General features: G+C 35.9%; 1 protein-coding gene and 1 pseudogene across 3 annotated transcripts in view; both read left to right on the top strand.

Moving 5' to 3' along the window:
* Positions 1–27,370, top strand: part of AP3B1 (adaptor related protein complex 3 subunit beta 1) — a 261,409-nt gene that overhangs the window by 36,060 nt on the left and 197,979 nt on the right. For all 3 annotated transcript variants that reach the window (XM_047853236.1, XM_047853230.1, XM_047853242.1), the window contains exons 2-3: positions 1,864–1,939; positions 11,619–11,693. In XM_047853236.1, coding sequence (XP_047709192.1) covers positions 1,864–1,939; positions 11,619–11,693 — 151 coding nt within the window. The remainder of the gene's footprint in view (positions 1–1,863; positions 1,940–11,618; positions 11,694–27,370) is intronic.
* Positions 23,134–24,165, top strand: LOC125162354 (high mobility group protein B1-like; annotated as a pseudogene).

The following is a 27,370-nucleotide window of genomic DNA, read 5'->3' as shown; positions in this document are numbered from 1 at the left end:
TTAGAATTAACTTTTCTCACTCAGCATATTTCTGTGGAGATTAATCAGAGTTGTCATGTGTATCAGTAGTTTATTGTTACTGCTGACTGGTATTCCATGCTATGGATGTACCACAGTTTGTTGAAATATTCATCCATTGATGGACATCTGTGTTGTTTCCATTTTGGCTGATAGGCTGCTGTGAATACTTCTGTGCAGGTTAAAAAAATTTTTTAACATTTATTAATTTATGAGAGAGTGTGAGTGGGGGAGGGGCGGAGTGAGAGAGAGAGAGAGAGAGAGAGAGAGAGAGAGAGAGAGAGAGAGAGACATAGGATCTGAAGCAGGTTCCAGGCTCTGAGCTGTCAGCACAGAGCTGGAAGCAGGGCTTGAACTCACAGACCTCAAGATCATGACCTGAGCTGAAGTTTATTGCTTAACCAGTTGAGCTACCCAGGTATCCCTTGTGTGCAGGTTTTGTGTATTAATTTCCATTTCCCAGGGATAAATACCCAAGAGTGAAATTACTTGGTTGTGTGAGAATTCCAGGGTTCTATAAAACTGCCAAACTGCCTACTGGCTGTAACCCTTTTAAATTCCCCTCCCCCCCCCCCCCCCCCCCCCCCCCCCCCCCCGGCAGTATATAAGTGGTCCATTTCCTCTATGACATCGCTATCATTAGGTGTTGTTACTATTCTTTTTATTTTAGATGAGAGCCATTTTGATACATGTGTAGTGATATTTTGCTGTGGTTTTAATTTGCATTTCTCTAATAGCTAATGAAGTTGATTATCTTTAAACGTACTTTTTGGCATTTCTGTGTCTCCTTCAGTGAATTGTTTGTCGACGTCTGTATTAGTTTGCTACAACTGCCATAACAAAATACCACAGACTGAGTGGCCTGATTAACAGAAATTTAATTCTTACTGTTCTAGAGGCTAGAAGTCTACCGTCAGACTATAGGCATGTTTGGTTTCTCCTCAGGGCTCTCTCCTTGGCTTACATGTCTGCCTTCTCTCTGTGTCCTCACATTGTCCTGTCCTACAATCCAGAAGTCTGACAGACTGCCTTCATTTTGTTCCTTTTCTCCCTTTTAATCCAAGCTAGCAGTATCTCTGATATATAATCCCATTTCTGTTCCTGACTTTTGTTATGACATCTGATTATATTCATGAGTGGTACCTGTGATCTCTTAATCAAGTAATTTTCCAGCCACACTTTTGAAAAAAGGTCTGAAGATGCATTCTTAATATTCTACAATATGGATAGGCTGAAAAATTTCCAAATCTTCAAATTCTAGTTCTTTTTGCTTAACAGTTCCTTTAGTTCATCTTTCTCATTTTACTGTAAACATCAAGGAAAAATCATGCTGTGCCTTTAATACTTTACTTAGAAATCTCCTTAGCTAAATATCCAAGTTCATCACTTTCAACTTCCACTTTTCATATGACATTGGAAGAAAATTGAGACAAGGATTGCCTTTCATCCAGTTCCCAATAACTGCTCATTTCCATCTGAAATCTCATCATAATCACTTTTAACATCATACTCCTACTAATGTATTTTATTTTGAGAGAGTGAGAGTGAGAGAGACAGAGAGAGAGAGAGGAGAGAGAGGGAGAGCAGGTGTGTGGGAGGGGCAGAGGAAGAAGGAGAGAGAATTTCAAGCAGGTTCCATGCTCAGTACAGAGCCTGATGCAGGGGCTTGATGTCACAAACTGTGAAATCTTGACCTGAGCCCAAATCAAGAGTCAGACACTTAACCAAGTGAGCCACCCAGGCATCCTGCTCATTATTATTTCTAATTCTTAAGAAATGATATATTTTAATAGCTTTATAATGTACAAGATTGAAATAGGGATTTTTTTCTTTCCTTTTGTATAGGAATGAAGATCTAAAGCAAATGTTGGAGAGCAACAAAGATTCTGCTAAATTGGATGCTATGAAACGGATTGTTGGGGTAGGTAAAGTAGATCATTTTAATATTGGAAAATGGACATGTAGTGATTATTTTAAGTATGCATTAAATAATATATTAAAACATGCCATTTCCCTTTAATATTTGCTTAGTATAGCCTGTGTAAAATGTTTTGGAAGAAGTTTGGAGTGTCACAGTTCAGAAACTTGAGTTTTAATTCCTTTTTTCTGAGTTCTTATTTCCCTGTCTCTAATATCATGATATTTCTCCTGAGGTAGGAAAAGCTAATCATTTTGAAGACAAAATAAGATTATGTACAACAATATTTTGACTTCCCACAAAGAGGGATACTAATTAACTAAAGGATTTTTTTTTTGTCATTTAAAGGCCTGAAAATTGTAAGCATTTTTTTTTTCTGGTTGTCAAATTCCATTACTATCAATAGCAAAATTATTTTTGAAATTTGATTAGGATAATATGGAATTTATATTTTAACCTTCTTCCTTTCATCCCTCTTTCCTTGTCTTTCAGTAACATTGTATTTATATTTTGTAGTTTTTATTCTAGAAACCTGTACATTCCTTATTCCTTGTTAGATTAATTTGTGTATTTTTAAATCTTGGTGGCCATTATGAATGGTCCCCTTCATTATATTCTTAATATTAATTATTACTGGTGTATAGGAAAATAAGTGACTTTTCTTTGTTACCCATCTGGTCTTTTCAGTTAACTCTCTTCTTAGCTCTAACTGTTCTTCAGTCTCTAAGTTTGGATTTTCCGGGTAGAAAATTACATTGTTTGGAAGTTATGAGAGATTTATATTTTGTTTTCAAATATTTTAAACTAATTTTTATATGAAAAAAAAAGCCTACTGGGATCTGTATTGGAATTGGATTAACTCTGTAGATCAATTTTGGGAGAATTAACTTTTTTTTTTTTTTAATTTTTACTTATTTTTGGGAGAGGGAGATAGTGCACAAATGGGAGAGGGGCAGTGAGAGAGGGAGACGCAGAATCTGAAGCAGGCTCCAGGCCTTCATCTGTCAGCACAGAGTCCAGTGAGGGTCTCGAACCCATGAACTGCAAGATTATGACCTGAGTCAAAGTCAGACGCTTAACCGACTGAGCCACCCAGGTGCCCCGAAAGAATTAACATTTTTACAGTATTTTGCCGTATGACCCATGATCATGATTCTGTTTCTTCACTTGTTCAGGTCATCTTTAATTTCTTTCAACAATGTATTATAGTTTTTAGTGTTACGTTTTATTTATTTATTTATTTTTTAACTTACTTATTTATTTATTTTAATTTACATCCAAATTAGTATATAGTGCAACAGTGATTTCAGGAGTGGATTCCTTAGTGCCCCTTACCCATGTAGCCCATCTCGCCTCCCACAACCCCTCCAGTAACCCGTAGTTTGTTCTCCATATTTATGAGTCTCTTCTGTTTTGTCCCCCTCCCCTGTTTTTATATTATTTTTGTTTCCCTTCCCTTATGTTCATCTGTTTGTCTCTTAAATTCTTCATATGAGTGAAGTCATATGATTTTTGTCTTTCTCTGACTAATTTCACTTAGCATAATACCCTGAAGTTCCATTCACATAGTTGCAAATGGCAAGATTTCATTCTTTTTTTTTTTTTTTTTAATGTTTATTTATTTTTGAAACAGAGAGAGACAGATGGGAGAGGGTCAGGGAGAGAGGGGGACACAGAATCTGAAGCAGGGTCCAGGCTCTGAGCTGTCAGCACAGAGCCTGATGCGGGGCTCGAGCTCACAGACCGCGAGATCATGACCTGAGCCGAAGTTGGACGTTTAACCGACTGAGCCACCCAGGCGCCCCTACATCTTCTTTATCCATTCATCCATCAGTGGACATTTGGGCTCTTTCCATACTTTGGCTATTGTAGATAGTGCTGCTATAAACATGGGGATGCATGTGTCCCTTCGAAACAGCACACCAGAATGCCTTGGATAAATGCCTCGTAGTGCAATTGCTAGGTCATAGGGTAGTTCTATTTTTTAGTTTTTTGAGGAACCTCCATACTGTTTTCCAGAGTGGCTGCACCAGCTTGCATTCCCATAGTGTTACATTTTAAGTTCTATTATTTTGTTAATACTTTGTCTAAATATCTTGTGTTTTTGATGCTATTGAATGATGTATTTCAATTTTCAATCAACAATTATTTTTTACTAACTTCCCCTTTTGTTAAGTAACTAATAGTTATTTTACTTTGAGTTTTTCCCACTGAGCTATTATAGCAATCATTTGTTCACCTTTACTTTTGTCCAGTTTTTAATATTTCTGGGTAGCACCACATTTCTATGTGGAACCTTACTCAAACATTTGAAATATTTTCTGTTCATGTAAGTATGTATCATTTCAAAACATCTTTTGGCTAGAAGTAGTTCACTGGAGTCAGTCAGTTAGAATTTTGTATTGGCTTTAAAGTTTCTTATATTTTCTTAAAGTAATTTTTAAAATTTAAATTTCTCATTATAGTTAATATTCCTTGAGCCCTGAAAATGGGGTTTTGTCACTTTATATGATTGCAGAGTAGTTTTAAGCTCTTTTCATCATAGTTAGAAACATTTCTAAATTTATTCTGCTAAAATTTTAAATGTTGCGTATTTTACCAAGTTGTTTTCTCAAATACATCAAAGTGTTAGCAGTGCACATCTGATTGTCTTTCGTACTTGGTAGTCCTATGATTCAGTAGAGAATTTTTTCATCAATATCTACCAGTGTGAAACCATGATGGTAGTCACAGTTTATTTTATTATCTTGCTTTGGTAATATCTGAGACTTACTTAGTATCATGGGGTAATGTTTCCAGTGTTTGATATGTTGAATAAAGTCTCATGTATGCCAAAGCATTCCTAGGGGGAAAAAACCACCTACTTCAAAATCTTGTGGTCACCTCTCACACAGCAAGACTCAAGTTGAAGAACTCATACATTATTTTTCTTAATATTTCTGGAAAATACCTGTCTTGTGTTTATAGCACATGTCCATGTTTTATGTTGGCTTGGTGAAATGTGGTGAACTAAGGAGACTTTGAAATGTATTGTTTCATATAGTGAATTTAGAAATAAGTTTTTTAGCTAAAATACTGATGAGTTGTCCTTGGAGGAATGGAATATTTGTAATGAAATCTGTGTTGTATTGAATCTTTCATATATTTTCTTTTAGTAAGTGTTAAATGTTGAAGGTTTTTCTCAGATTAGTTTACTTGTCTTTGTAGTTAGGGGATAAGGAGCAAATCTGAACCTTTCTTTGATACGATTCTTAAAATGCCTAGGTAAAATTACTGATATATGTGATTTTCATAGCCATTCATCTTACAGGGTATTTGGTTGGATAGTACTGACCTTAAGAAAAATAAAAGTAATTTCAAAGTTCCATATGTTTTTGTAAATATTTTTGAAAAGATCTTAAACTAAATACAAGTGGTACATTATTATTGTTGGATAATTGAGAAAATCCATGTAAGAAAAAGAAACTAATAATGTGTTCATGTATGATAAACATTTTTGGTGTAAACTTTTCTAGACATTGCTCATTCCTCTCTTCTTTCCTTTAACAAAAATGTTTCAGTTGTATGTGTGCCTTAAAAGATTCATCTTGTGCGTGATGCTGGCATCTTGTTGTTCTTGGGTTGGAAATTGCTTAAAGGCCAAGATTTTTCTGCCATGTTGATATACATCAGGACCAGTTCCATAAGCAGGTCTGAGTTTTTACTAGCGATATAATACCTTAGTGAGTTTTCTGTCAATTTTGCTCCACTGTTACTTTATGGAATATAAATCAAGGATCAGTTCATTTTCTATTTCTTCATTTATTCTAGGTTGCTGATTTTTAAGAGCTGGAATTGGGTCTGAGACTCTGTAAGATCTACCTTTCTTGCTTCCTTCCCCACCATCCTTCCCTCCGTTCGTTCCTTCCTTGTAAATTAACCAGTATTTATAAAATCAAAAATTTTGAACTTTGTAAAATAAACCATCTTTGTTACTGTGAAAAATGAAGCCAGTTAAAATTTAGAAAAGCACAATTTTTCCTCTTTTTTTCCCTGAGTTTAAAAAATTAATGTGGATTTTTAGATCTAGATGATTACTCATTATTTATAAAAAAACCTAAGCAACATGAAAATCAATCATAATAATACACCACACTAACAGAATGAAGGGGAAAAACCCACAAGATCATCTCAATTGATAGAGAAAAAGAATTTGGCCAAATTTAACACTCATGATAAAGCACTGAACAAACTAGGACTGGAAGGAAACTACCTCAACATGTTAAAGGCCATGTATGAAAAACCCACAGCTAACATCATAGTCAGCAGTGAAAGACTGAAAGGTTTTATTCAATAAGGAAAAAGATAAGGATGCCTGCTTTTGTCTCTTCTGTTCAATATACTATTGAAAGTTTTAGCCAGAGCAGTTAGGCGAGAAAAAGAAATAAAAGGCACCCCAATTGCAAAGGAAGAACTAAAATTATCTTTATTCACAGACAACATGATTTCATATTTAGAAAACTAAATATTTTATGGAAAAGTTTTAAAACTAATAAATGTATTGAGCAAAGTTGCGATATACAAAATCATTACATAACAATTACTTGCGTCTGTATACCCTGACAATGAACAATTCAAGAAAGATACTAAGACAATAGTCCTATTTATAGTAGCATTAAAAAGAATACAATACCAGAAATAAACTAAGGGGGCAAAGACTTGTACCTTGAGAACTGCAAAATGTTGCTGACAGAAATTACAGAAGACACAAATAAATGGAAGGGCATCCTATGTTCATGGATTAAAAGACTTAATATTTTTAAGATGTCAGTATCAAAGCAATCTACATATTCAGTGTAATTACTATAAAAATTCCAGTGATATTATTTGCAAAAAAAGGAAAATCTATCCTAAAATTCATATAGACCCTGAATAACCAAAATAGTCTTGAACAAATTTATAAGTCTCACACTTGCTGGTCTGAAAACTTATTCCAAAGCTACAGTAATCAAAACAGCGCGACGGGGCGCCTGGGTGGCGCAGTCGGTTAAGTGTCCGACTTCAGCCAGGTCACGATCTCACGGTCCGTGAGTTCGAGCCCCGCGTCAGGCTCTGGGCTGGTGGCTCAGAGCCTGGAGCCTGTTTCTGATTCTGTGTCTCCCTCTCTCTCTGCCCCTCCCCCGTTCATGCTGTGTCTCTCTCTGTCCCAAAAATAAATAAACGTTGAAAAAAAAAAAAATTTAAAAAAAAAAAAAAAAAAAACAGCGTGGAACTGTCACAAAGACAGACATATATACCCAACATAGCATGCAGAAGTAAACCCTTAACTGTGTGGTCAAATGATTTTTGACAAGGGTGAGAGACCGTTCAATGGTGAAATTATAGTCTTTAACAAATGGTGCTGGGAAACTAGATACCACCTGCAAGAAAATGAATTTAGACCCCTACCTCATACTATATATAAAATAAGGCAAAATGAATCAAAGACCTAAATGTTACAGGTAAAAATGTAAAAATTATATAAGAAAACATAGGGCAGGAACTTCATGACATGAGATTTGTCAGAGGTTTCTTAGATACAAACCAAAAAGTGAGCAACAAAAGAAAAAAATGGATAATTAGGGCTGTATCAAAATTAAAATCTTTGTGCATCATATGATACCACAACATTGTGATGAGACAAGCCTCAGAATGGGAAAAAAATATTTTCAAATATGTAAAAAGCCATCCCCCCAACATATAGGAAGGGGTTCTCCTATATCCACTTATTCCCCAGGTAGAAACTAATAGGTAGTTTTTTTACTAAAGTATCTTAAGTGAACTACATCATGTAGAAATTTGTTGAAATTTCTATCATATCTGAAATAATCTGGTATCTTTTTTATCGTATCTGAAATACAGTACATCCTGGATTGACTCAATAGCAAAATAAGAGAAAAAAGAGCCAGAAGTTGAAGACAGATCATTACAACTTAGTTGGTTTGAAGAATAGATTAATAAAAGGAAAAGAACTGAACATAGCCTCAGGGTTTTGTTGGATAATATCAAAAGATCTAACAAATATGTCCAAAAGGAGGAGAGAGATTGGGGCAGTAAAAATATTTGAAGAAATAACGGCTGGAAACTACCCAAATGAATGAATGACATAAACTTATAGATGAAAAGTTCACTGAATCCCAATTAGGATAAACCCAAAGAAAACCATGCCTAAACACATACCAATTAAACTGTAGAAGACCAAAAATAAAGAAATAATCTTGACAGTACCTAGAAAAACAATGATACATTACATACAAGGATCAGTGATTTTAATAACATCAGAAACCATGGCAGCCAGAAGTCAGTGGAACATCTTTAAAGTACTGAAAGAAAATAGAGGTGATACTTGAACAACACAGATTTGAATTTCATGGGTCCACTTATACGTGTTATAGAGTACTGTGCTGTAAATGTATTTTCTCTTCCTTATGATCTTTTTTTCTCATAGTTTTCTTAATATTTTCTCTAGTTTATTGTAAGAAGAGTACAGTATATATATATAACATACAGAATATATGTTAACCAACTGTTTATGTTATCTGAAGGGTTTCCGTTCAAAAGTAGGTTATTAGTAGTTAATTTGTGGGAGGAGTCAAAAGTTCTACATGGATATTCGAATCTGCAGGGGATTGGTACCCCTAACCCCTGCATTGTTCAAGGGTCCACTGTATTTGGCAAGCATAAAGGCCTAATTTTATTCTTCTTAAGTTATACATGTCTGAGAGGTTTTAAATAGGTGTAGATATATAGGATAGCATAATATAAAGGCTAGCGGGGAGGTGGGATTAAAAGGGCCTGTCTGGTTGTAAGGTTTCTACATTTTATTTGACCTGGTACAATATTAAATCTAAGTAGACTGTGAAAGGTTTGTTGAATCTTGATTTGTCCATCTAATAATCCCTAGAAGAACCACTAAACGTTCTTCAAGAAGATATAAACAAAAAATCAATGTAAACATTAAAATACCAAATACTAACAAGTTCCCAAATAATGGGAATGACAGAGGTCAAACAAAACACACACAGTAAGCAGAAAACAGATAATAAAACTGTAGACGTGGGGGCACCTGGGTGGCTCAGTTGGTTGAGTATCTGACTTCGGCTCAGGTCATCATCTCACGGTTTGTGAGTTTGAGCCCTGCATCGAGCCCTGTGCTGTTAGCACGGAGCCTGCTTCGGCTCCTCTGCCCCCCTCTCTCTTTGCCCCTCCCCTACTTGCTGTGTCTCTTTCAAAATATATAAATAAACTTAAAAAAAAATTGTAGACCTGAATCTAACGACACCAGTAATTATATTAAATGTGAGTGATCTTAAGTCACCAACTAAAAGAGATTGTCAGATTGGATGAAAATGTTAAGATGCAACTGTATGTTCTGTAGGAGAAACCCATTTTTAATATAAAGACATAGATTAAAAATACAAGGATGGGAAATATATACTATGAAAACACTAAACAAAACATAAAAGAGCAGCTACCACCGCCACCCTGGCACTTTCCATTTCTCATACAGTCCTTTATTTTTTTCCATAGTACTCTATTTTACCATCTCACACATTGTATTTATTTGTTTATTGTTCCTAGCCCCCATTAGAAGGTAAGCTCCACTGGGCAAGGTGTATCCCCAAGGCCTACAGTACTCCTTGGCATGTAGTGTCCTTTCAGCAAACATTTGTTGAATGAACTTGACTGTAGGGTTTTTTTCTTCCCTCATGTATTAACATCTTTTTGAATAACCTCCTGTAGAACAGTTAGGGAATCCTTGGAATAGGATGTAATAGGACAGGATCTTCAACTTCAGGTATTCACTGAATAACTGAAGGCATGGGCCCAAAAACATTTGTTCCCTCTCTCCTCATTTTACAGGTGAGGAAACTGAGGGAGGTGTAAAAATCATAATAAAGATGTTTTAGCTGCATTATTTGTGAACCTTCTGTAATATGCAGTAGGTTTCACAGAATATTCAAATCATAATGTGACAGGTAAGGAAACAGAATATGAAAGGATTAGCTTATATTGGAGTGTTTTTAAGCTGTTATGTAGAAAGATCTTATTGAAAAAATGCTAATTGGGATTTGAATGCTTAAAATATCACATAGTATATAATAAAACTTTTGTCATGATTTTATAAAAACTATCTTTTTTAAGATAGTTTTTAGATATGGTGTATAATTCATGAAGAATCCCTTTCCAGAAAATGATCCTGTTGTTAAACTTTATTTTGTAGCTACCAAAGTGTAGACTGTTAAACGACATAAAGATATATTCCGAGAATGAGAGTGAAGGAAATGGGGATACAGGTAGACATAAAACTACAGTAAATAGAAATAAAACAGCACAAATGAAGAGTGTGAGTTTAAAAATTTTAGAGGAAATTAGAATTGGACAGCAATGTGGGCCAGGTATTTTTGGGTGGCTCTAGGGAGGGAGAATGATTAGAATTTTGGAGAATTGTGGAAAGTAAAAAGAATTGACTTGGGGGTGTGATAAGGCATAGAGTAGCCAGAGAATGTTCTGGTAGTGAGTAGGTCAGTTTACTTTGATAATAGTGTTGGTGTAGAACAATAATTGTTGCTGTGCTCAAGAGGGATGTTGTAAATTGTGAGGGCATTTAATATTAAGTGAAATAGTTTGGACTTTCAGGAGCCAAGGGCTTTTGAAATCTTTGAGAGGGGCTGACAGGTACACAGTAGTGTTTTAAGCATGTGAAACTGTCAGTGTGGTACATTATGAACAGGAGCAGGAGACTGTTGGAAAAGACCTTTGTGAGATGATATTGACCTATTTTAGGATAGTAACAGTGAGAAAGGATTAATGTGATAGTACAAAGAAATCACAACAGGACCTAGTTACTCTGTACATGTGGGAAGAGACCAGAAAAAATCTGTGGTTTCTGGTATCTGGGAAAATTGGTGGAAATAGGAAGTTCTAGCATGAATGCTATTTTATCATGAAAAATGAGTTTGGTTTTAGCAAGTTTGAGATGAGGGAGACATCTAATGATGTCCAGTTACAGAAGTGTAACTAGGACCCAGAGTTAGGGCTAGAGTTTGGGGAATTGATCCCTATAGTGTGAGAGTTAAGTCATGAGGGTGAATGAAATGTTACGAGTTTCAGAGATTGTAGAATAGTGTAGCCTGAAAAGATGGTGATATACAGAACTTAGCGGGCAGAGGAGAGGACTTGGTGAAGAGAACTTTGAAATGTAATGGTTGGAGATAGGGAAACCTATGAAATGAAAGCCAAGGGGGAAATAGTTTGTCCAAAATAACGTTTATTCCCCGCCACCCCCATTGCCAATGTATAACTTTAATATAAGAGCTTGGAAAATAAAGAACAGTACAAATATTTTTAAAGTATTTACAGCCTCATTAGCCAGAGAAAACTATTGTAAATGTTTTATTGTATGTCTTGAACTACTATATATTTCTTCTTTAATGTGTCTGTGTATTTGTATATTTATATTGATACTCAAGACTTTATTTGTTCTTTGATACAGATAATTGGGATAAGTAAAATGATTCAAAAAGACTTCAGCTTGTGAATTCCATAGCTTATTTGCTGATTCAATTTTCTAAATATTTAATGTATGTAGAATTTATGTTTTATTTTCAAAAGACTAATTTATAAAAGATTTCAACTCTAATACTCCACTTTTATTCTTCAGATGATTGCAAAAGGGAAAAATGCATCTGAACTGTTTCCTGCTGTTGTGAAGAATGTGGCCAGTAAAAATATTGAGGTATTGTTTTGATTCATAATTTTCATAATTCTTTCTGTTGTAAAAGAATCATATACTTTTTGTTACTTTGAAATGTGACATAAGATCCTTAAGTATCACTAGATTTCTTTTGCTCTAAGTAAAATGTTCATAGTCTTAAATAGAATAAACAGTATTTGGATTTTTGGATGGGGAATGTGAAAAATAAATTGAAATTAATTCACCTGGGTGAATGAAGGTAACTTGCATATTCGTAGAAGCCAGTTGAGTTGGTGTTCTGCTCTCGGGACTTAATATTAGGATAGCACATATCCAGGGGCCCCTGGGTTAGCGTCCAACTCTTGGTTTTGACTCAGGTCATGATCTCATGGTTAGTGAGTTTGAGCCTTGTATCAGACACCATGCTGACAGTGCAGAACCTGCTTGGGATTCTCCTCCCTTCTCTCTTTGTTCCTACCCCACTCATGCTCTCTCTCAAAATAAATAAATAAACTTAAAAAAAAAAGATAGCACATGTCCATTGAAATAGACCTAAGTTCATTCAGTAGTAGGATAGTGTTTGAACCCAAGTATTATCACTCCAAATCTAGGGCTCTTTTTGAAACATGGTATACCCTGCCTCTGTACAGTAGGAGGTGAGCAGAAGGCAGGATGTAGTGTGAGCCTTTGAGTGCTTGTCTCTGTGTAGGTTTACACGTGGTGTTTGAATCAGGAATTCAAAGCACTTTGAGGCCAAGGTAATGTTGGGTCAAATGGACTCGTGACTTTTGGTAGAGTGCAAAAGAAAAATATGAGCCAATGTAGAAGCCATTGAGTAAGATGAGTAGGATGAAGAGTTCAGTGAAGGGGATGAGAGATTGATCTGAGCAAACGGCTTGTATTTCAAAACAACAGAAGGTAGGAATGAAGAGAATTAATGACCACATCTCTCATGGATTTCACTGTCAACTGATGTAGGTAGTGATTGGAGGATCATGTTTACTCAGTAGGAAGTAGTGATATATACATGAGAATGAAAATGCCAGCACACATGCTTCTTCTTTGCCTGTTGCCAACAGTTTGAGGAATATGCTTAGTTCTCTTTTTGAGTCTGGAAAGTTTGGTAGGAGTAGCAGTCTTCACTGAAGAATATTTTCAAGGACTAAGTGTCATCAGAGCAGATGTTTTAGGTAGAGATAGGTAGATTATAAGAAATAGAAATTAAGGATATAAGGGACTTTTTCACTTTTAATCAACATTATAACCTTTCATATATACTTTGAAAACCTTATGACAGTAAATTTCCATTTTCTCCTTCCTACCTTTTCCTAAGTTATCATACATTTTACTTCTAAATAATGCTAAAATCGCCTAAAAATATATGGGTATTATTTTTGCTTTTTAAAAGTCATTTTTCTTTGAAATATAGTTAACATGCCATAAACTTTTAAAGTGGGCCATTCAGTGATTTACCAAATTGTACAACCATCACTGCCATTTCCTTCTTCTGTATTTTTATCACCTCAAAAAGTAATCCTGCTTTCATCTGCAGTCACTCCTTGTGCCCCCAGCCCTAGGCAACTATGAATCTACTTTCTATCTCTATGGATTTGCCTCTTTTGGGCATTTCATATAAATGAAGTTGTACGGGGCGTGACTTTTGTATCTGGCTTCTTTCACTTCGCATAATGTTTTCGAAGTCCACCCATGTTGTAGTGTACATCAATACCTCATTTCTCTTTATTGCTGAATAATACTCCGTTGTACGGACATCCTGAATTTTGTGTACTCATTCACCAGTGACATTTCAGTTGTTTCCACTTTTTAGCTATCATGAATAGTACAACACTTTGTACAAGTTTGTGTGTGTACCTATGTGTTCACTTCTCTCGTATGTGTACCTTGGAGTGATATTTCTGGTTACTGTGATATGGTTACTGTATGATTTTTTGAGGACTTGCCAAACTCTTTTGCACAGCGCTGCATCATTTTACATTTCCACCAATACTGTATGTGAGTTATAATTTCTCCACATCCCCACCAATACTAATTTTTCTTTTTTGAAAAAAAATCACTGTCTTTTAGATTAGAGTTATCCTAAAGGGTGTGAAGTGGAATCTCATTACTGCTTTTGCAATTTGGATTCACATTTCTCTAATAAAAAACTGTTGATTGTCTCTTGGCCAGTTCTGCATCTTCTTTGAAAAAATGTCTGTTCAGATCTTTTTACCGTTTTATAATTGGGTTTTCTTTCTGTTGTTTATTGTTAGAGTTCTTTATATATTCTGAATACTAGATTCTTATCTGTTGTCAAATTTGCAAATATTTTCTCCCATTCTCTGGATTATCTTTTCATTTTCTTGATTGTGTCCTTTGAAGCACAGACATTGTAAATTTTCATGAATTCCACTTCTATTTTTTCTTTGTTTCCTTATGCCTTGGGTGTCGTATCTAAGAAATGGATGCTTAATCCAAGGTCAGGAAGATTTATATTTGTCTTTTTTCCTAACAGTTTGTAGATTTAACTTTTATATATAGGGCTGTGATCCATTTTGAGTCTCCATGCAATCACTGATCTGCTTTTGGTTATGAGTTTTGTCATTTTTAGAATTTCTTATAAATTAAACCGTACAGAATTTCTTATAAATTAAACCGTACATGTCTCTTGAGTTTTAGTCCTTATTTTTTAAATGTTTCATTCATTCATTCATTCATTCATTCATTCATTCATATTTGAGAGAGAGAGAGAGGGAGGAATGGGCAGAGGGAGAATCAGAATCTGAAGCAGGCTTCAGGCTCTCAGCTGTCAGCAAAGAACCTGGTGCAGGGCTTGAACCCGAACCTCGAGATCCTGACCTGAGCCGAAGTTGGATGCTTAATAGACTGAGCCACCCAGGTGCCCTGAATTTGACTCCTTTTACCTTCAAATCTGAGATTCATCTGTACTATTTCATGTATTCCCATTTTGTTCCTTTTTTGCTGTAATCTGATATTTTTACAATTTTCAATTTTACCTTTTGAAATACACCTGAATAAAATGCTGTATGTGGTCATGTATTTTAATTTTTAATTTTTCTTGTATTTTAATTTTCTTTAACTTTTTCTTTTCTAATTACCTAGGGATAGATAAGTTGCATTGTCTGGGAAATGTATATTTAATTTTTTTTTAAGTTTATTAATTTATTTTGAGAGGGAGAGAGTGCAAGAGCAAGCAGGGGAGCGGTACCCAGAGAGGGAGAGAGAGGATCCCAAGCAGGCCCTGTGTTGCTGGAACCCACAAACCGTGACATCATAACCTGAGCCAAAATCAAGAGCCAGATGTTCAACCAACTGAACCACCCAGGCGCCCCTGTATATTTAGTTTTTAGGAAATAGTGTCATAGAGTTTTCCAGAGTGGCTGTATCATTTGCATTCCCACCACCAATTGTATGGGAGTTCCAGTTGGTTCACATCCGTCCCAACACTTGACCTTATTAGACTCTAACATTAGCCAGTTTGGTAGCTGTATAATGGTATTTCATTGTGCATGTATTTGCATTTTCTTTTTTTTTTTTCCTTTAAATGTTCATTTATTTTTGAGAGGGGGGCTGGGGGAGAGGGAAACAGAGGATCTAAAGCGGGTTCTTTGCTGACAACGCCCGATGTGGGTCTTGAACTCAACGGTGAGTTTATGACCTGATCTGAAGTCAGACACTTAACTGACTGAGCCACCCAGGCGCCCCTACATTTTCCTATATTTAGTGCCGTTGAACATTTTTTATGATTTATTGGTTAGTCATATCTCTTCTAAAATGTTCGTATCTTTTTTGTTTTATAATTAAAGCATAAGAATTCTGGTTCTAGTCTTCTCTCAGATACATGGTTATTTATTATTATTTATTTTCTCTTGGTCTGTGGCTTGCCTTTTTGTTTTCTTAATATCTTTTAAAAAACAAACATTTGATTTTGATAAAGTCCATTTTATCTGTTTTTTTCTCAGTTGTACCTCATGGTTTTTGGTGACCTTTTTAAGAGATCTTTGTCTAACCTAATGTCAAAGATTTTTCCTGGTGTGTTCTAAAAGTTTAATAGTTGTAGCTATTATATTTAGGTCAATGATCCATGTTTGGATCCAGTGTCCATAGGTCTGTGATCCATAGGTTCGATGATTCACTGGGAGGACTCATAGGACTTAGGATATAGTCATACTCATAGCTATGATTTATTACAATGAAAGGTACATAATAAAATCAGTCCCTGAAAGAGGTGCTTGTGGTAAAGTCAAGAGGAAACCAGATGCAAGCTTCCAAGTATCTTTCTCCAGTGATTTTCCCAGTGATAATCAATTCCTCCAGCATCAATTGTGACAAAAAGTGTGAGGTGTTGTCCACTAGGAGAGCTCATTAGTGATTCAGTGCCCAAGTCTTTTACTGGGGGGCTGTTCATGGAGGCATTAACTGCCTAGCATGTACCAAAATTCCAAACTCCCTTAAAAAAAAGCAAATGTTGAGCATAAACCATATTGTTTGTAAACCACCCTTATCAGGGAATTGTGGGAATACCCCTAAAATTCAAGTTCCCGGATCCCAGTCAGTGCCAACTTTGAAAGCAGACTTTCTAAGGATAGCATTCTTTGGCCTGCTTTATTAACTTTTTCTTGCACAGCACATTTCAAATTAGATTTTGTGTGTGATGTGAGGTAAGTAAGGTTCAAGATTTATTTATTGATTTTTCTGGGTATTCATTTGTTCTGGTATCACTTTTTAAGAAGACTCTGTCTTTTCCACCTTGAATTGCCTTGCTACTTCTGTGAAAAATTCTTGATCATGTAAGTGCAAGTATGTTTCTGGACTCCTTTCTTTTCCGTTGATCTATTTGCCATACCACACTGCCTTGTTTACTGGATAGTCACGTTGTAAGTCTTGAAGTCAGGTAGTGTAAGCACTCCAGCCTGGTTTTGTTTTTTTAACCTTTTTTTGGCTAGTCTGGGTCTTTTGTCTTTTTATTTATGTAAGTGTTAAAATTAGCATGTCAGTTTCCTCAAAAGCCTGTTAGGACTGATTTTGTTTGCATTGAATTGATAAATCAAATTTGGGGAAAATTGCTGTCTTTACCATATTAAGTCTTCCAGTCCACAAATGTGGTCTTCTTTAATTTCCTTTTGCAGTATTTTATAGTTTTGGTATTCAAGTTTTGCATGTATTTTAAATTTGTTTTTTAGTAGTTTTGAAAGCTGTTTTGTTTATTTTTTTAAAGTTCATTTATTTTGAGGGCCACCTGGGTGGCTCAGTTGGTTGAGTGTCCAACTCTTGATTTTGGCCCATGTCATGATCTCGTGGTTTGTGAGTTCCAGCCCCACATCGGACTCTGTTGATGGTGTGGAGGCTGCTTGTGATTCTCTCTCTCTCCCTCCCACCACCTCTCTGCCCCTTTGGTGCGTGTGCCTTCTCTCTCTCTCTCAAAAGAAATAAACCTAAAAAATATATAAAATTTGTTTTTAAGTTTATTCATTTTGAGAGAGAGTGTGTGAGTGAGGGAGGAGTGGAGAGAGATGAAGGTGTGGGGAGAGAGAGAGAGAGAGAGGAGAGAGAGAGAGAGAGAGAGAGAGAGAGAGAGAGAGAGAAAGAATTCTAAGCAGGCTCTACACTGTCAGTGCTGAGCCTGATACAGGGGGAGGGGGCCACTTGAACTCATGAACTGTGAGATCATGACCTGAGCCCAAATCAAGAGTTTGATGCTTAACCGACTGAGCCACCCAGGCACCCCTGAAGGCTATTTTAAACAACATTGTCTTTTTAATTTCATTTCCCAATTGGTTATTGCTAGCATAAAGAATTGATTTTTGTATATTGATCTTGTGTTGTGTCTTTGCTAAATTCACTTATTAGCTCTGATAGCTATTTTATAGATTTCTTAGGCTTTGTTACATAAAGGATCATATCATGTACAAATGTAATTTTACTTTTCTGTTCTTTTTTCTTCTTGTCATATTACATTGAGTACACCGTACATTACAGTATTGAATAAAAATGATGAGAATAGTTATCCTTGCCTTGTTTCTCATGTAGAAAGCACTGTGCCTTTTATCTTTGAATATGATATTAGCTATAGGTTTTTTTTGCAGCTGTCTGTAATCATGTTGAGGAAGTTCTTTCTACCCATAGTTTGCTGAAAGTTTTTATGGCAAATGAGTTTTGAATTTTTCCAAGTGCTTTTTCTGTAACTTTTGACATTATATGATTTTTCTCTATTCTCTTGATAGTGGTAAATGACTAGGATTGATTTTTCACTAGTTAAACCTTTTTATTCCTGGGGTGGGTCCCTCATGGTCGTCTTGTGTTAAATCTTTATATTGTTAGAATTGGTTTGGCATCTTTTTATTAAGGAGTTTTGCGTCTATATGTTATTGCGTCTATATGTATTTTATTTGCAGTGGCTTTTGTTTTGATATCAGGGTAATCAGGTTAATACTGGCTTTGTAAAATGAGTTGGGATGTATTTCTCCTTTGCTGTCTCAAAGAGTATGTGTAGAATTATTTTATCCTAATATGGTATTATTTTATCCTTAGTGTGAAGTCAAGTGTGCTTGGAGTTTATTGTATAGGAAGGTTTTAAATTATGAGTTCAAATTGTTTATTTGGTATAAACCACTGTGGGAAATAGTTAACTCAGCAGACTTGGGTTGCTCAAACCCCGTACATTCCCCCAAAAGATATATTTTCATGACTGCTCATTGTCTGGCTTGGTCAAACTGAGCTGTTGGACTGTTCTGTCTGATAAAAGTGTTTTATCACTTTTTGGTAAACACCTACATTTTCTTTTCCTGTTCTGGAGCTTTAGTTACTGATCTCCTACGTAGTGATGACAATATGTGTAGTTGTACAGGATCTACATGACTGATCCCTAATAAATACTTTGGATAGTCTTTCTTTGTCAAGTTTCCTTGGTTGGTGGCATTTTGTACATGTTGTCATACATTGTTGCTGAAGGGATTAAGCAGGTCTTATGTGACTCCACTGTTAGGATTCTTGGAAGCTTGTGCCTGGTGTCCTCTGGACTTCACCCCATGTACCTTTTTCCTTTTGCTGATCTTACTATGTATTCCTTTGCTGTAATGAATCATAACCCTGAGTATGACAACTTTTCTGAGTGCTATAAACCCTTCTAGCCAGTCATCCAACCTGAAGATGGTCTTGGTGGATCCCCAACACAGGGCTATTTAGATTTTCTGTTTCTTCTTGGATCTCTGTTAGTAACTTGTCAGTCAAGAAATTTATCCATCTCATCCGGGTTGTCAGTTTAGTAACATGAAATTGTTAAAAATATTCCCTTAGTATTTTTTTAATGTCTGTACCCTCTGCAGTGATATTTACTCTTCCTGATAATTGGTAGTTTTTGTCATCTCTTTTTCTTGATCAAATTAGAGGCTTATCAATTGTATTGACCTTTTGAAAAACAGCTTTTAGTTTTATCCATTTACTTTTTTCTGTTTTGTATGTCATTGATTTTTTAAATGATTATTGACTTTTGTATTTATCTTTTATACTTCAGATTTATACATAATTTGGGGTTCCTTTTTAATATTAAAAATTAATTTACTGACAATTACTTTGTCAGTCTTTGAACATGAACATGGTTATGTTTTTCTTGAAGTGGGAAAAAACACGAAAACTGAAATATATGAATGTCCTTTACCTGTATAAAAGTCACCTAAGAAAGCTGACTTTTTTCCTCTTGAAAACAAAAATAAACAGGACAGTTCTAACAGTATTGAGCTGCTCGAACATCTAGAGAATGTCAAAATAGCTAATTATTTTTAACATGCTTCCTTTTAAAAACAAAGGGAATAAATCTCTATGTTACTTAGTGGTCATTTAGAAAATGAAAGCATTATTTACATGTAAAAAAAAGTCTAAATAGTTTTATTATTTTGAAATTGGGACCTGAATTTGCAAAAGACATAGTTAAGGTGAGGTTCTTTTTTTAATATCTTGAGTTGGAAACGCAGATCAAAACTTTTGGTTAATATAAAATACTATGTATTTTCTTCTAAACATTGTTTCATTTGCATTTTTCAAATTAAATTTTATAGATTTTCATTGTTTAGTTAAAAATATTTTTACTTTATGATTTCTTTATTGACTCATGGATTATTTAGAAGTATGTTGTTTAATTTCCTCATTTTGAGGGTGGAAGGGTTATCTGAATGATCTTACTATTAATTGCTTTGTAACATTCTTCCATTTTAGTCCTAAAGCATATTTAGTTTTATTTCATTATTAAAATTTATGAGAACTTGTTATTATAGATCATCATAGTTTATTTTGGTGTGCATACCATGTGCAGTTGGTGTAGAGAATGTGTATTCTGCTATTGTTGGATATACATTTCTATCCGTGTTACTTAAATGTGGGTCGTTAGTGTTTAGATTTTTAAAATTATTTTTACTGACCTGTTGTCTAGTGTTCCACTGATTGCTAGGAGGGGGATTTTAAATCTCCCAGTCGTGATTCTGAAATTGTTCATTTCTCCCTTTATTTAGTCATTTTCTTGCATAAATTTTAAGGCACTCCCATCACGCCTCACTCTGCGTGTCTTCGTAATGACTTGACCCTTTTACCCTAAAAAAGGTCCTTCTTTATCCCTGGTGACACTTTTTGTCTTAAAGTCTATTTGATTTGTTATTCATGTTGCCACTCCAGCCTTCTCATCCCTTTGTCCGGTATATCTTTTTTCCAACTATTTGCTTTTAGCCTGTCTGTGTCTTTGAATGTCCTGTGCATCTCTTATTGCCAGAACATAGTTCCATCTTTTCCCCATCCATTTTGTCAAACCGTGCCTTTGAATTGGATTGTTTATTATTTTAACACTTGATGTAATTATTGGTATGTTTGGATTTGAGTGTACTATTATACTATTTATTTTCTATTTGTCTTTTTTGTTTTCTTTTTTCCTTTCTTCCCTTTGGTTTGCAGGAAATCCCATTTAAACTTTTCTTGTTTTTATTTTTAACCTGTTTATCTTTGCACTTTTTTTAAATTGTTGACTGTATTTATTCTTATTTTTTAAAGTTTATTTATTTATTTTAAGAGACAGAGTGAGAGAGAGAGAGCTTGTGAGGGGCAAAGAGAGAGGAGGGGAGAGGATCCCAAGCAGGGCTCTGCGCCTTCAGCCGAGAACCGTGAGATCCTGACCTGAGCCGAAATCACTTAACCGATTTGAGCCACCCAGGCGACCCTACTGTATTCATTCGTAGCTTTTTGCAGTCAGTTTTATTTAATACTGTATTTCTTCACTTAAAATATAGAAATCTTGCAACCGTATACATCCAATTCCTTCTGTCTTTTGTTTAGCTTTATTTGTGTCAGATTAAAAACGTCGTAAGACAGTGCAATTTTTGCTTTAAATTTTCATGATTTATAAAGAAATTAAGAGAAGAAAACAGAAAAAAGTGTCACTTATTTCCAGCGTTCTCTTTGTATTGTAAAGATCCACATTTCTATCAGTATCATTATCTTCCTGCCTTAAAGTTTTGCCTTGGCTTTTGCTGTGGTGCAGATCTGCTGCTGCTAAAATCTCTTTTCTGAAAGTGTTTCCATTTTACCTCTGTTCCTAAAGGATCCTTGCACTGGTCATAGAATTCTGGGTTATATGGGTTGTTGTGGTTTTTTTTGTTTGTTTGTTTGTTTTCCTTTTAGCACTCTAAAGATGCTTCAAAGATCCTCTGATTCGTTATGCAGTATCCCTGTTAACTGGGTAATTGATACCACTTATGTAATTTGTCATTTTTCTCATGATGCTTTCATGTTTTGCTTTTCATCTTTAACTCTGAGTTGTCTTGGTTTGAGCTTCTTTGTGTTCATTTGGCCTGGTGTTTATTGTATGTCTTACATCTATGAATTACTGCCTTTGATCAAAATTAGGGAAATTTTGGTGATTATCTCTCTTCTTTTTTAGTTTCAGTGTACAGTATAATAATTCAACACTTGCATGCATTACTGTGTGGTCACCATGACCAATGCATTCCTCAATCCCCATCACCTATTTAATCCATCCCCCCCAACCACTTCCTCTGTGGTAATCACCAGTTCTCTATAATTAAGAGTCTGTGTCTTGTCTCTCTCTCTCTCTTATCTTTTGTTTTGTTTCTTAAATTCCCTATATGAGTGAAATCGTAGAGTATTTGTCTTTCTCTGACTGATTTATTTCACTTGGCATTATACTCTGTAGCTCCACCCATGTCACTGCAGATGGCAAGATTTCATTCTTTTTTTTTTTTTTTTCAACGTTTATTTATTTTTGGGACAGAGAGACACAGAGCATGAACGGGGGAGGGGCAGAGAGAGAGGGAGACACAGAATCGGAAACAGGCTCCAGGCTCCGAGCCATCAGCCCAGAGCCCGACGCGGGGCTCGAACTCCCGGACCGCGAGATCGTGACCTGGTTGAAGTCGGACGCTTAACCGACTGCGCCACCCAGGCGCCCCTCTTTTTTTTTTTTTTTAAAGAGTTCTGAATTTTGTTTCTGACTTGTTTTTCTTTTTAATTTTTTATTTATTTTTTTTTAATTTTTTTTTTCAACGTTTATTTATTTTTGGGACAGAGAGAGACAGAGCATGAACGGGGTAGGGTCAGAGAGAGAGGGAGACACAGAATCGGAAGCAGGCTCCAGGCTCTGAGCCATCAGCCCAGAGCCCGACGCGGGGCTCGAACTCACGGACCGCGAGATCGTGACCTGGCTGAAGTCGGACACTTAACCTACTGCGCCACCCAGGCACCCCTCTTTTTAATTTTTTAAAAGTTTATTTATTTGAGAGAGACAGAGTGTGAGTGGGGGAGGGGCAGAGAGAGAGAGAGACAGACAGACAGACAGAGAATCTGAAGGGGCTCCGGGCTCTGAGCTGTCAGTACAGAGCTGGACACGGGGATTGAACTCACAAGCTGTGTATTCTTTTATTTTTACATCACAGGTGGTATTTTGAAGGTGCTTACCTTGAAGAGTTCAAATTGTAAATTCTATTTCTTAAGCAGCAGCTTCAGTCAGTCTCATGTCATATTTTTTGTCTTCTGCTGAACTACTTTGAGTCTATTCTCTGCTTGCATGGTTCAGGAGTTAGTCAGAGATGTGGGTAGAGACTATTTGAGGAGCCCATCTCCAGGCCCTTTCCCTTCTGGGATTCCCCTATTTTCTTCAGTGGCCATGATTTTTGTAGGTTCAATATTTTGGCACCTTTGGCCAGAGACAGTGGTTTGTCCATCAGTGCCTCCACTTGCACTTCATCCAGTATTCGCTTGGCCTCATCAGAAAGCCAAGGGAATGGGGAATTTACTCTCTCTCTTGTCACCTTTGAGTATATACTCCTAACCACACTCTGCTGCTGTTTCACCACCAGGGGCCACAGTGCTTTTGTAATATGTCTTTTTTAAGTTTTCTGTGGGAGATTGTTCTGGTACAATTTTATTCCAGAATTACCAGTTTACTTATCTATTAAAGAGTTTAAAAATGAGCTGTCTCAAAGGAGATCCTATGAAGCCAAGAGGCAAAATGTCGTCATATGTATTCTTTGTGCAAAGTTACCGAGAGGAGTGCCAGAAGCAGCACCCAGTTGCTGCAGGCAACTTCTCAGAGTTTTCTAAGAAGTGCTCAGAGAGATGGTAGACCACGTCTGCTAAGGAGAAAGGAAAGTTTGAAGACATGGCCAAGGCAGAAACGTCCGTTATGGAAGAGAAGTGAAAACTGATATCCCTCCTAAAAGAAGTTCAAGGATGCCGGTGCACCCAAGAGGCCTCCTTCGGCCTTTTTCTTGTTTTGTTCTGATAATCGCCCAGAAATCAAAGGAGAACATTCCAAACATCCCAGCCTATCCATTGGTGATGTTGCAGGGAAACTGGGAGAGATGTGGACTAACACTGCTGCAGATGACTTGAAGGCTGCTAATAAGCTGATGAAAAAATATGAAAAGGATATTCCTGCATACTGAGTTAAAGGAAAGCCTGATAAAGCAAAAACAGGAGTCGTCAAGGCTAAGAAAAACAAAGAAGAGAAGGAAGATGAGGAAGATGAAGAGGATGAGGAAGAGGAGGGAGATGAAGAAGATGGTGAAGATGAATATGTTGGTTCTAGCGCAGTTTTTTGTTTTTTGTCTGTAAAGCATTTAAACCCCTTTATACAACTCACTCCTTTTAAAGAAAAAAACTGAAATGTAAGGCTGTGTAAGGCTTGCTTTTAAACTGTACAGTGTCGTTTTTTGTATAGTGAACACACTACCGAATGTGTCTTTAGATAGTCCTGTCCTGGTGGTGTTTTCAGTAGCCACCAGCCTTATATGGTACAGTATGGGGGTTGTAAATTGGTGTGGACATTTAAAGCAGGCCCTTGTTAGTGCACAGCATAAATTAATTTTATACGGGGATAGTTGTTTTTCATCTTCATTTGTCTCTGATGCAGCTTATACGAAATAATTGTTTTGTTAACTGAATACCACCCTGTAATTGCAAACAAAAAAAAAAGTTGCAGCTACTTTGTTGACATTCTGAATGCTCCTAAGTAAATACAAATTTTTTTAATTAAAAATAAAAAATAAAAATGAGCTGCCTCTCTCCCCCAAAGTCTTTCATGTGTTCTCTCATATTTCCCATTTATGGCCCTCTTCATTCCTTTGTATAGGTCCAAATATCCTATTTGGTATTGTTTTCCTTATGACTAGAGGACTTTCTTTAACATCTCTTTTGTTTTGTTGATAATGAATTCTTTCAGCTTTTGTTTTAAAAAGTCTGTATTTTGTTTACAATTTGAAAATATTTTTGCCTAGTAAAATTTACAGTTCTAGGTTTACAGTCTTCTTTGTTCAGGATTTAAAAAGTATTTCAGGGTGCTTGGGTGGCTCAGTCAGTTATGGTGTCCGACTTTAGCTCAGTTCATGATCTCAACGGTTTGTGGTTCGAGCCCTGTGTCAGGCTCTGTGCTGACAGCTCGGAGCCTGGAGCCTGCTTTGGATTCTCTCTCTCTCTCTCTCTCTCTCTCTCTCTCTCTCTTTCTCTTTCTCTCTATGTTCCTCCCCTGTTTGCTCTCTGTCTCTCTCAAAAATAAATAAACATTAAAAAAATATTTCATTGTTTTCTGTCCTGCAAGTTTACTGTCATTGTTAATCTCTGTTTCATTGTGTACAATGTGTCTTTCTTATCTCTTCTTGGTTTTGAGATTTTCTCTCTAGCACTGGTTTTCAATTTTACTGCGATATGCCTTGACATATTTTTTTTCATGTTTATTCTGCTTCAGGTTTGTTGAGCATCTTATATTTGTGGGTTATAGTTTTCTTAAAATTTCAGCCATTAGTTTATCACAAATATATTTTCTCTCTTCTCTCTCCTTTTGGCATTTCTGGTACACATACAGACTAATTGATGTTGTCCTACTGGTCACTGATAATATCGTCAGTTTTTTCCCAGTATTTTCTCTCTGTGCTTCATTTTGATAGTTTTTATTGCTGTATACTTAACTGACCTTACCTTTTGTTGTGTCTAACTTGTTTATCTCTTCCAGTGTATTTATCAAATCAGCTGTTACATTTTTCATCTCTAGATGTTTCATTGGATCACTTCTATATCTTGTGATTCTCTCCTCAACATAGTCATATTTTTGTCTGTCTTCTTGGGCATATGGAGCATATTTATAATAGTTACTGTAAAGCCCTTCTCCTTTTTTTTTTTTTTTTTTTTTTTTAAGATTTTACTCTCTACCCAATATGGGGCTCGAGGTTATGATCCCAGGATCAAGAGTCACATGCTCTACTGACTGAGCCAGCCAGGCGCCTCTCTGCTACTTCTATCCTTTCTATCACTTGAGTCTTTTTCTATAGATTGATTTTTCTCATGGTTATGATTCATATTTTCCTAATTTTTTAATTAATTGGATGCTAAACATTGTGAAATTTATGTGGCTGGTTGGTGGATTTTGTTGTATTCCTTTAAATTGTGTTGGCTTTTTTTTGTTTGTGGCACACAGTTATGTGGAATTATTTGATTCTTTCAAAGCATACATTTAAGCTTTATTAGGGAGCTCAGAAATATTTTTAGTTTAGATTAATTTAATCCCACTCCTAAAGTGATGCCTTCTTGGGATTCTACTCAGCAGGCTGTGTATTTATGAGACATTTTCTCTGGCTGGTAGGAGCACGAACTAATCCTAGTTCTTTGTGATCTTTAAGATATCTTATGTGTACTTTTTCTTGTGTTTGTTTTTGGTGTTATCGATTCATTGATTGATTGATTGGTCTGGCCTCAGGTAGTTTTATGTCACTCTTTCTTGTGCATGTCAGGGCTTCGTTTAAGACTTGATGGTGGTCCTCTGTAGTGTGTGTGTGCTCTCTCTCTCCCTCTCACTGTCTCTGTGAAGTTTCCTCCTATTTGTTTTTTTGCTCTGCAAATTTGAGCAACCTTGGCCTCTGAACTTTCGTCTCTTGTCTCCTCAGCACAGTGAATCTTCTGAATTCTGTTTGAGTTGCCCCCCTGTGCTGATAGACTTATGCTTAGTGATAGTACTCAGCTTGACTTTTCCCTCTCTCTGGGTTCACAGTTCTGTACTGCTTGTTGTCCAACATAGGAAACTATTGTTACATTTCCTGCCCCTGATATTCTGTTTGGTTAAGGCAGGAGGGTAAATCAGGTCTCTCAGTTATTATTAAATTACAGCTTCATCAAAATCTGTTAACTGTTTCTAAAGCCTTAAAAATACATGGAATGTTATTGATCAAATGAAACATTAGGCTCAGCTTACCCTACTTTCTGTGTGGAATTTTCAATTTATAAGTGGTGACGTACTTGAAAATTTTCATCATCTTTTCCAGTCTCTGTATCAGACTTCTATAGCAGTGTCTTCTAGTGCTTTACGGCCAGAATATACTGAGTGAGCTATGTACCATTAGCAACTTTATAGTCAGTGCTTAAGTAGTTTTAGTTGTAAAAATGAGGCATTTTTTTTAAAGGAAACAATTGCTTAGGTACAGGAAAGAATAAGAGTGAATAAAATAATCACGATGAGAATGATGAATTTTTTAAGTACAGCAATAGGAGTAGCTAGGTCACACTTCATTTGTATATAATACAAATACAAGATTGACGTGAAGTGGACTCTTAGATACTATTTTAACACTATGACAGTGAATTGGTGTTGCTATGTCTCTAATATAAAGTATACTAGTAGTTTAAATAGTTTTTTCTCGGGGCGCCTGGGTGGCTCAGTCGGTTAAGCGGCCGACTTCGGCTCAGGTGGCGATCTCACAGTCCGTGAGTTCGAGCCCCGCGTCGGGCTCTGTGCTGACCGCTCAGAGCCTGGAGCCTGTTTCCGATTCTGTGTCTCCCTCTCTCTCTGCCCCTCCCCCGTTCATGCTCTGTCTCTCTCTGTCTCAAAAATAAATAAACATTAAAAAAAAAATTAAAAAAAAATAGTTTTTTCTCGTATAAGGTAAGTTAGTTTAAATAATCTTGCATTTACATATTCAAGATCTGGAAAAATAAAGCAAAGTATATTTTATACATTTCTAGAGTACACATTTACATATATAAATAATTATTTTTCCTTCACCATTTTAACATTATTAGAAAATATTATAGGGTTTTAAACATATATAATTCAAACCCATTTTTAGAGACTTATTCAAGAATACATAAATTTTTATTAGATAATAAATACATTATATATTTGGAATAGGTGAATTTTGCTACCAAAATGATTAGTCATC

Source organism: Prionailurus viverrinus, chromosome A1 (genome assembly GCF_022837055.1).
Source record: "Prionailurus viverrinus isolate Anna chromosome A1, UM_Priviv_1.0, whole genome shotgun sequence".
Taxonomy (NCBI): domain Eukaryota; kingdom Metazoa; phylum Chordata; class Mammalia; order Carnivora; family Felidae; genus Prionailurus; species Prionailurus viverrinus.
Note: the sequence above shows the minus strand (reverse complement) of the source record. Positions and strands in the feature narration are given on the sequence as shown.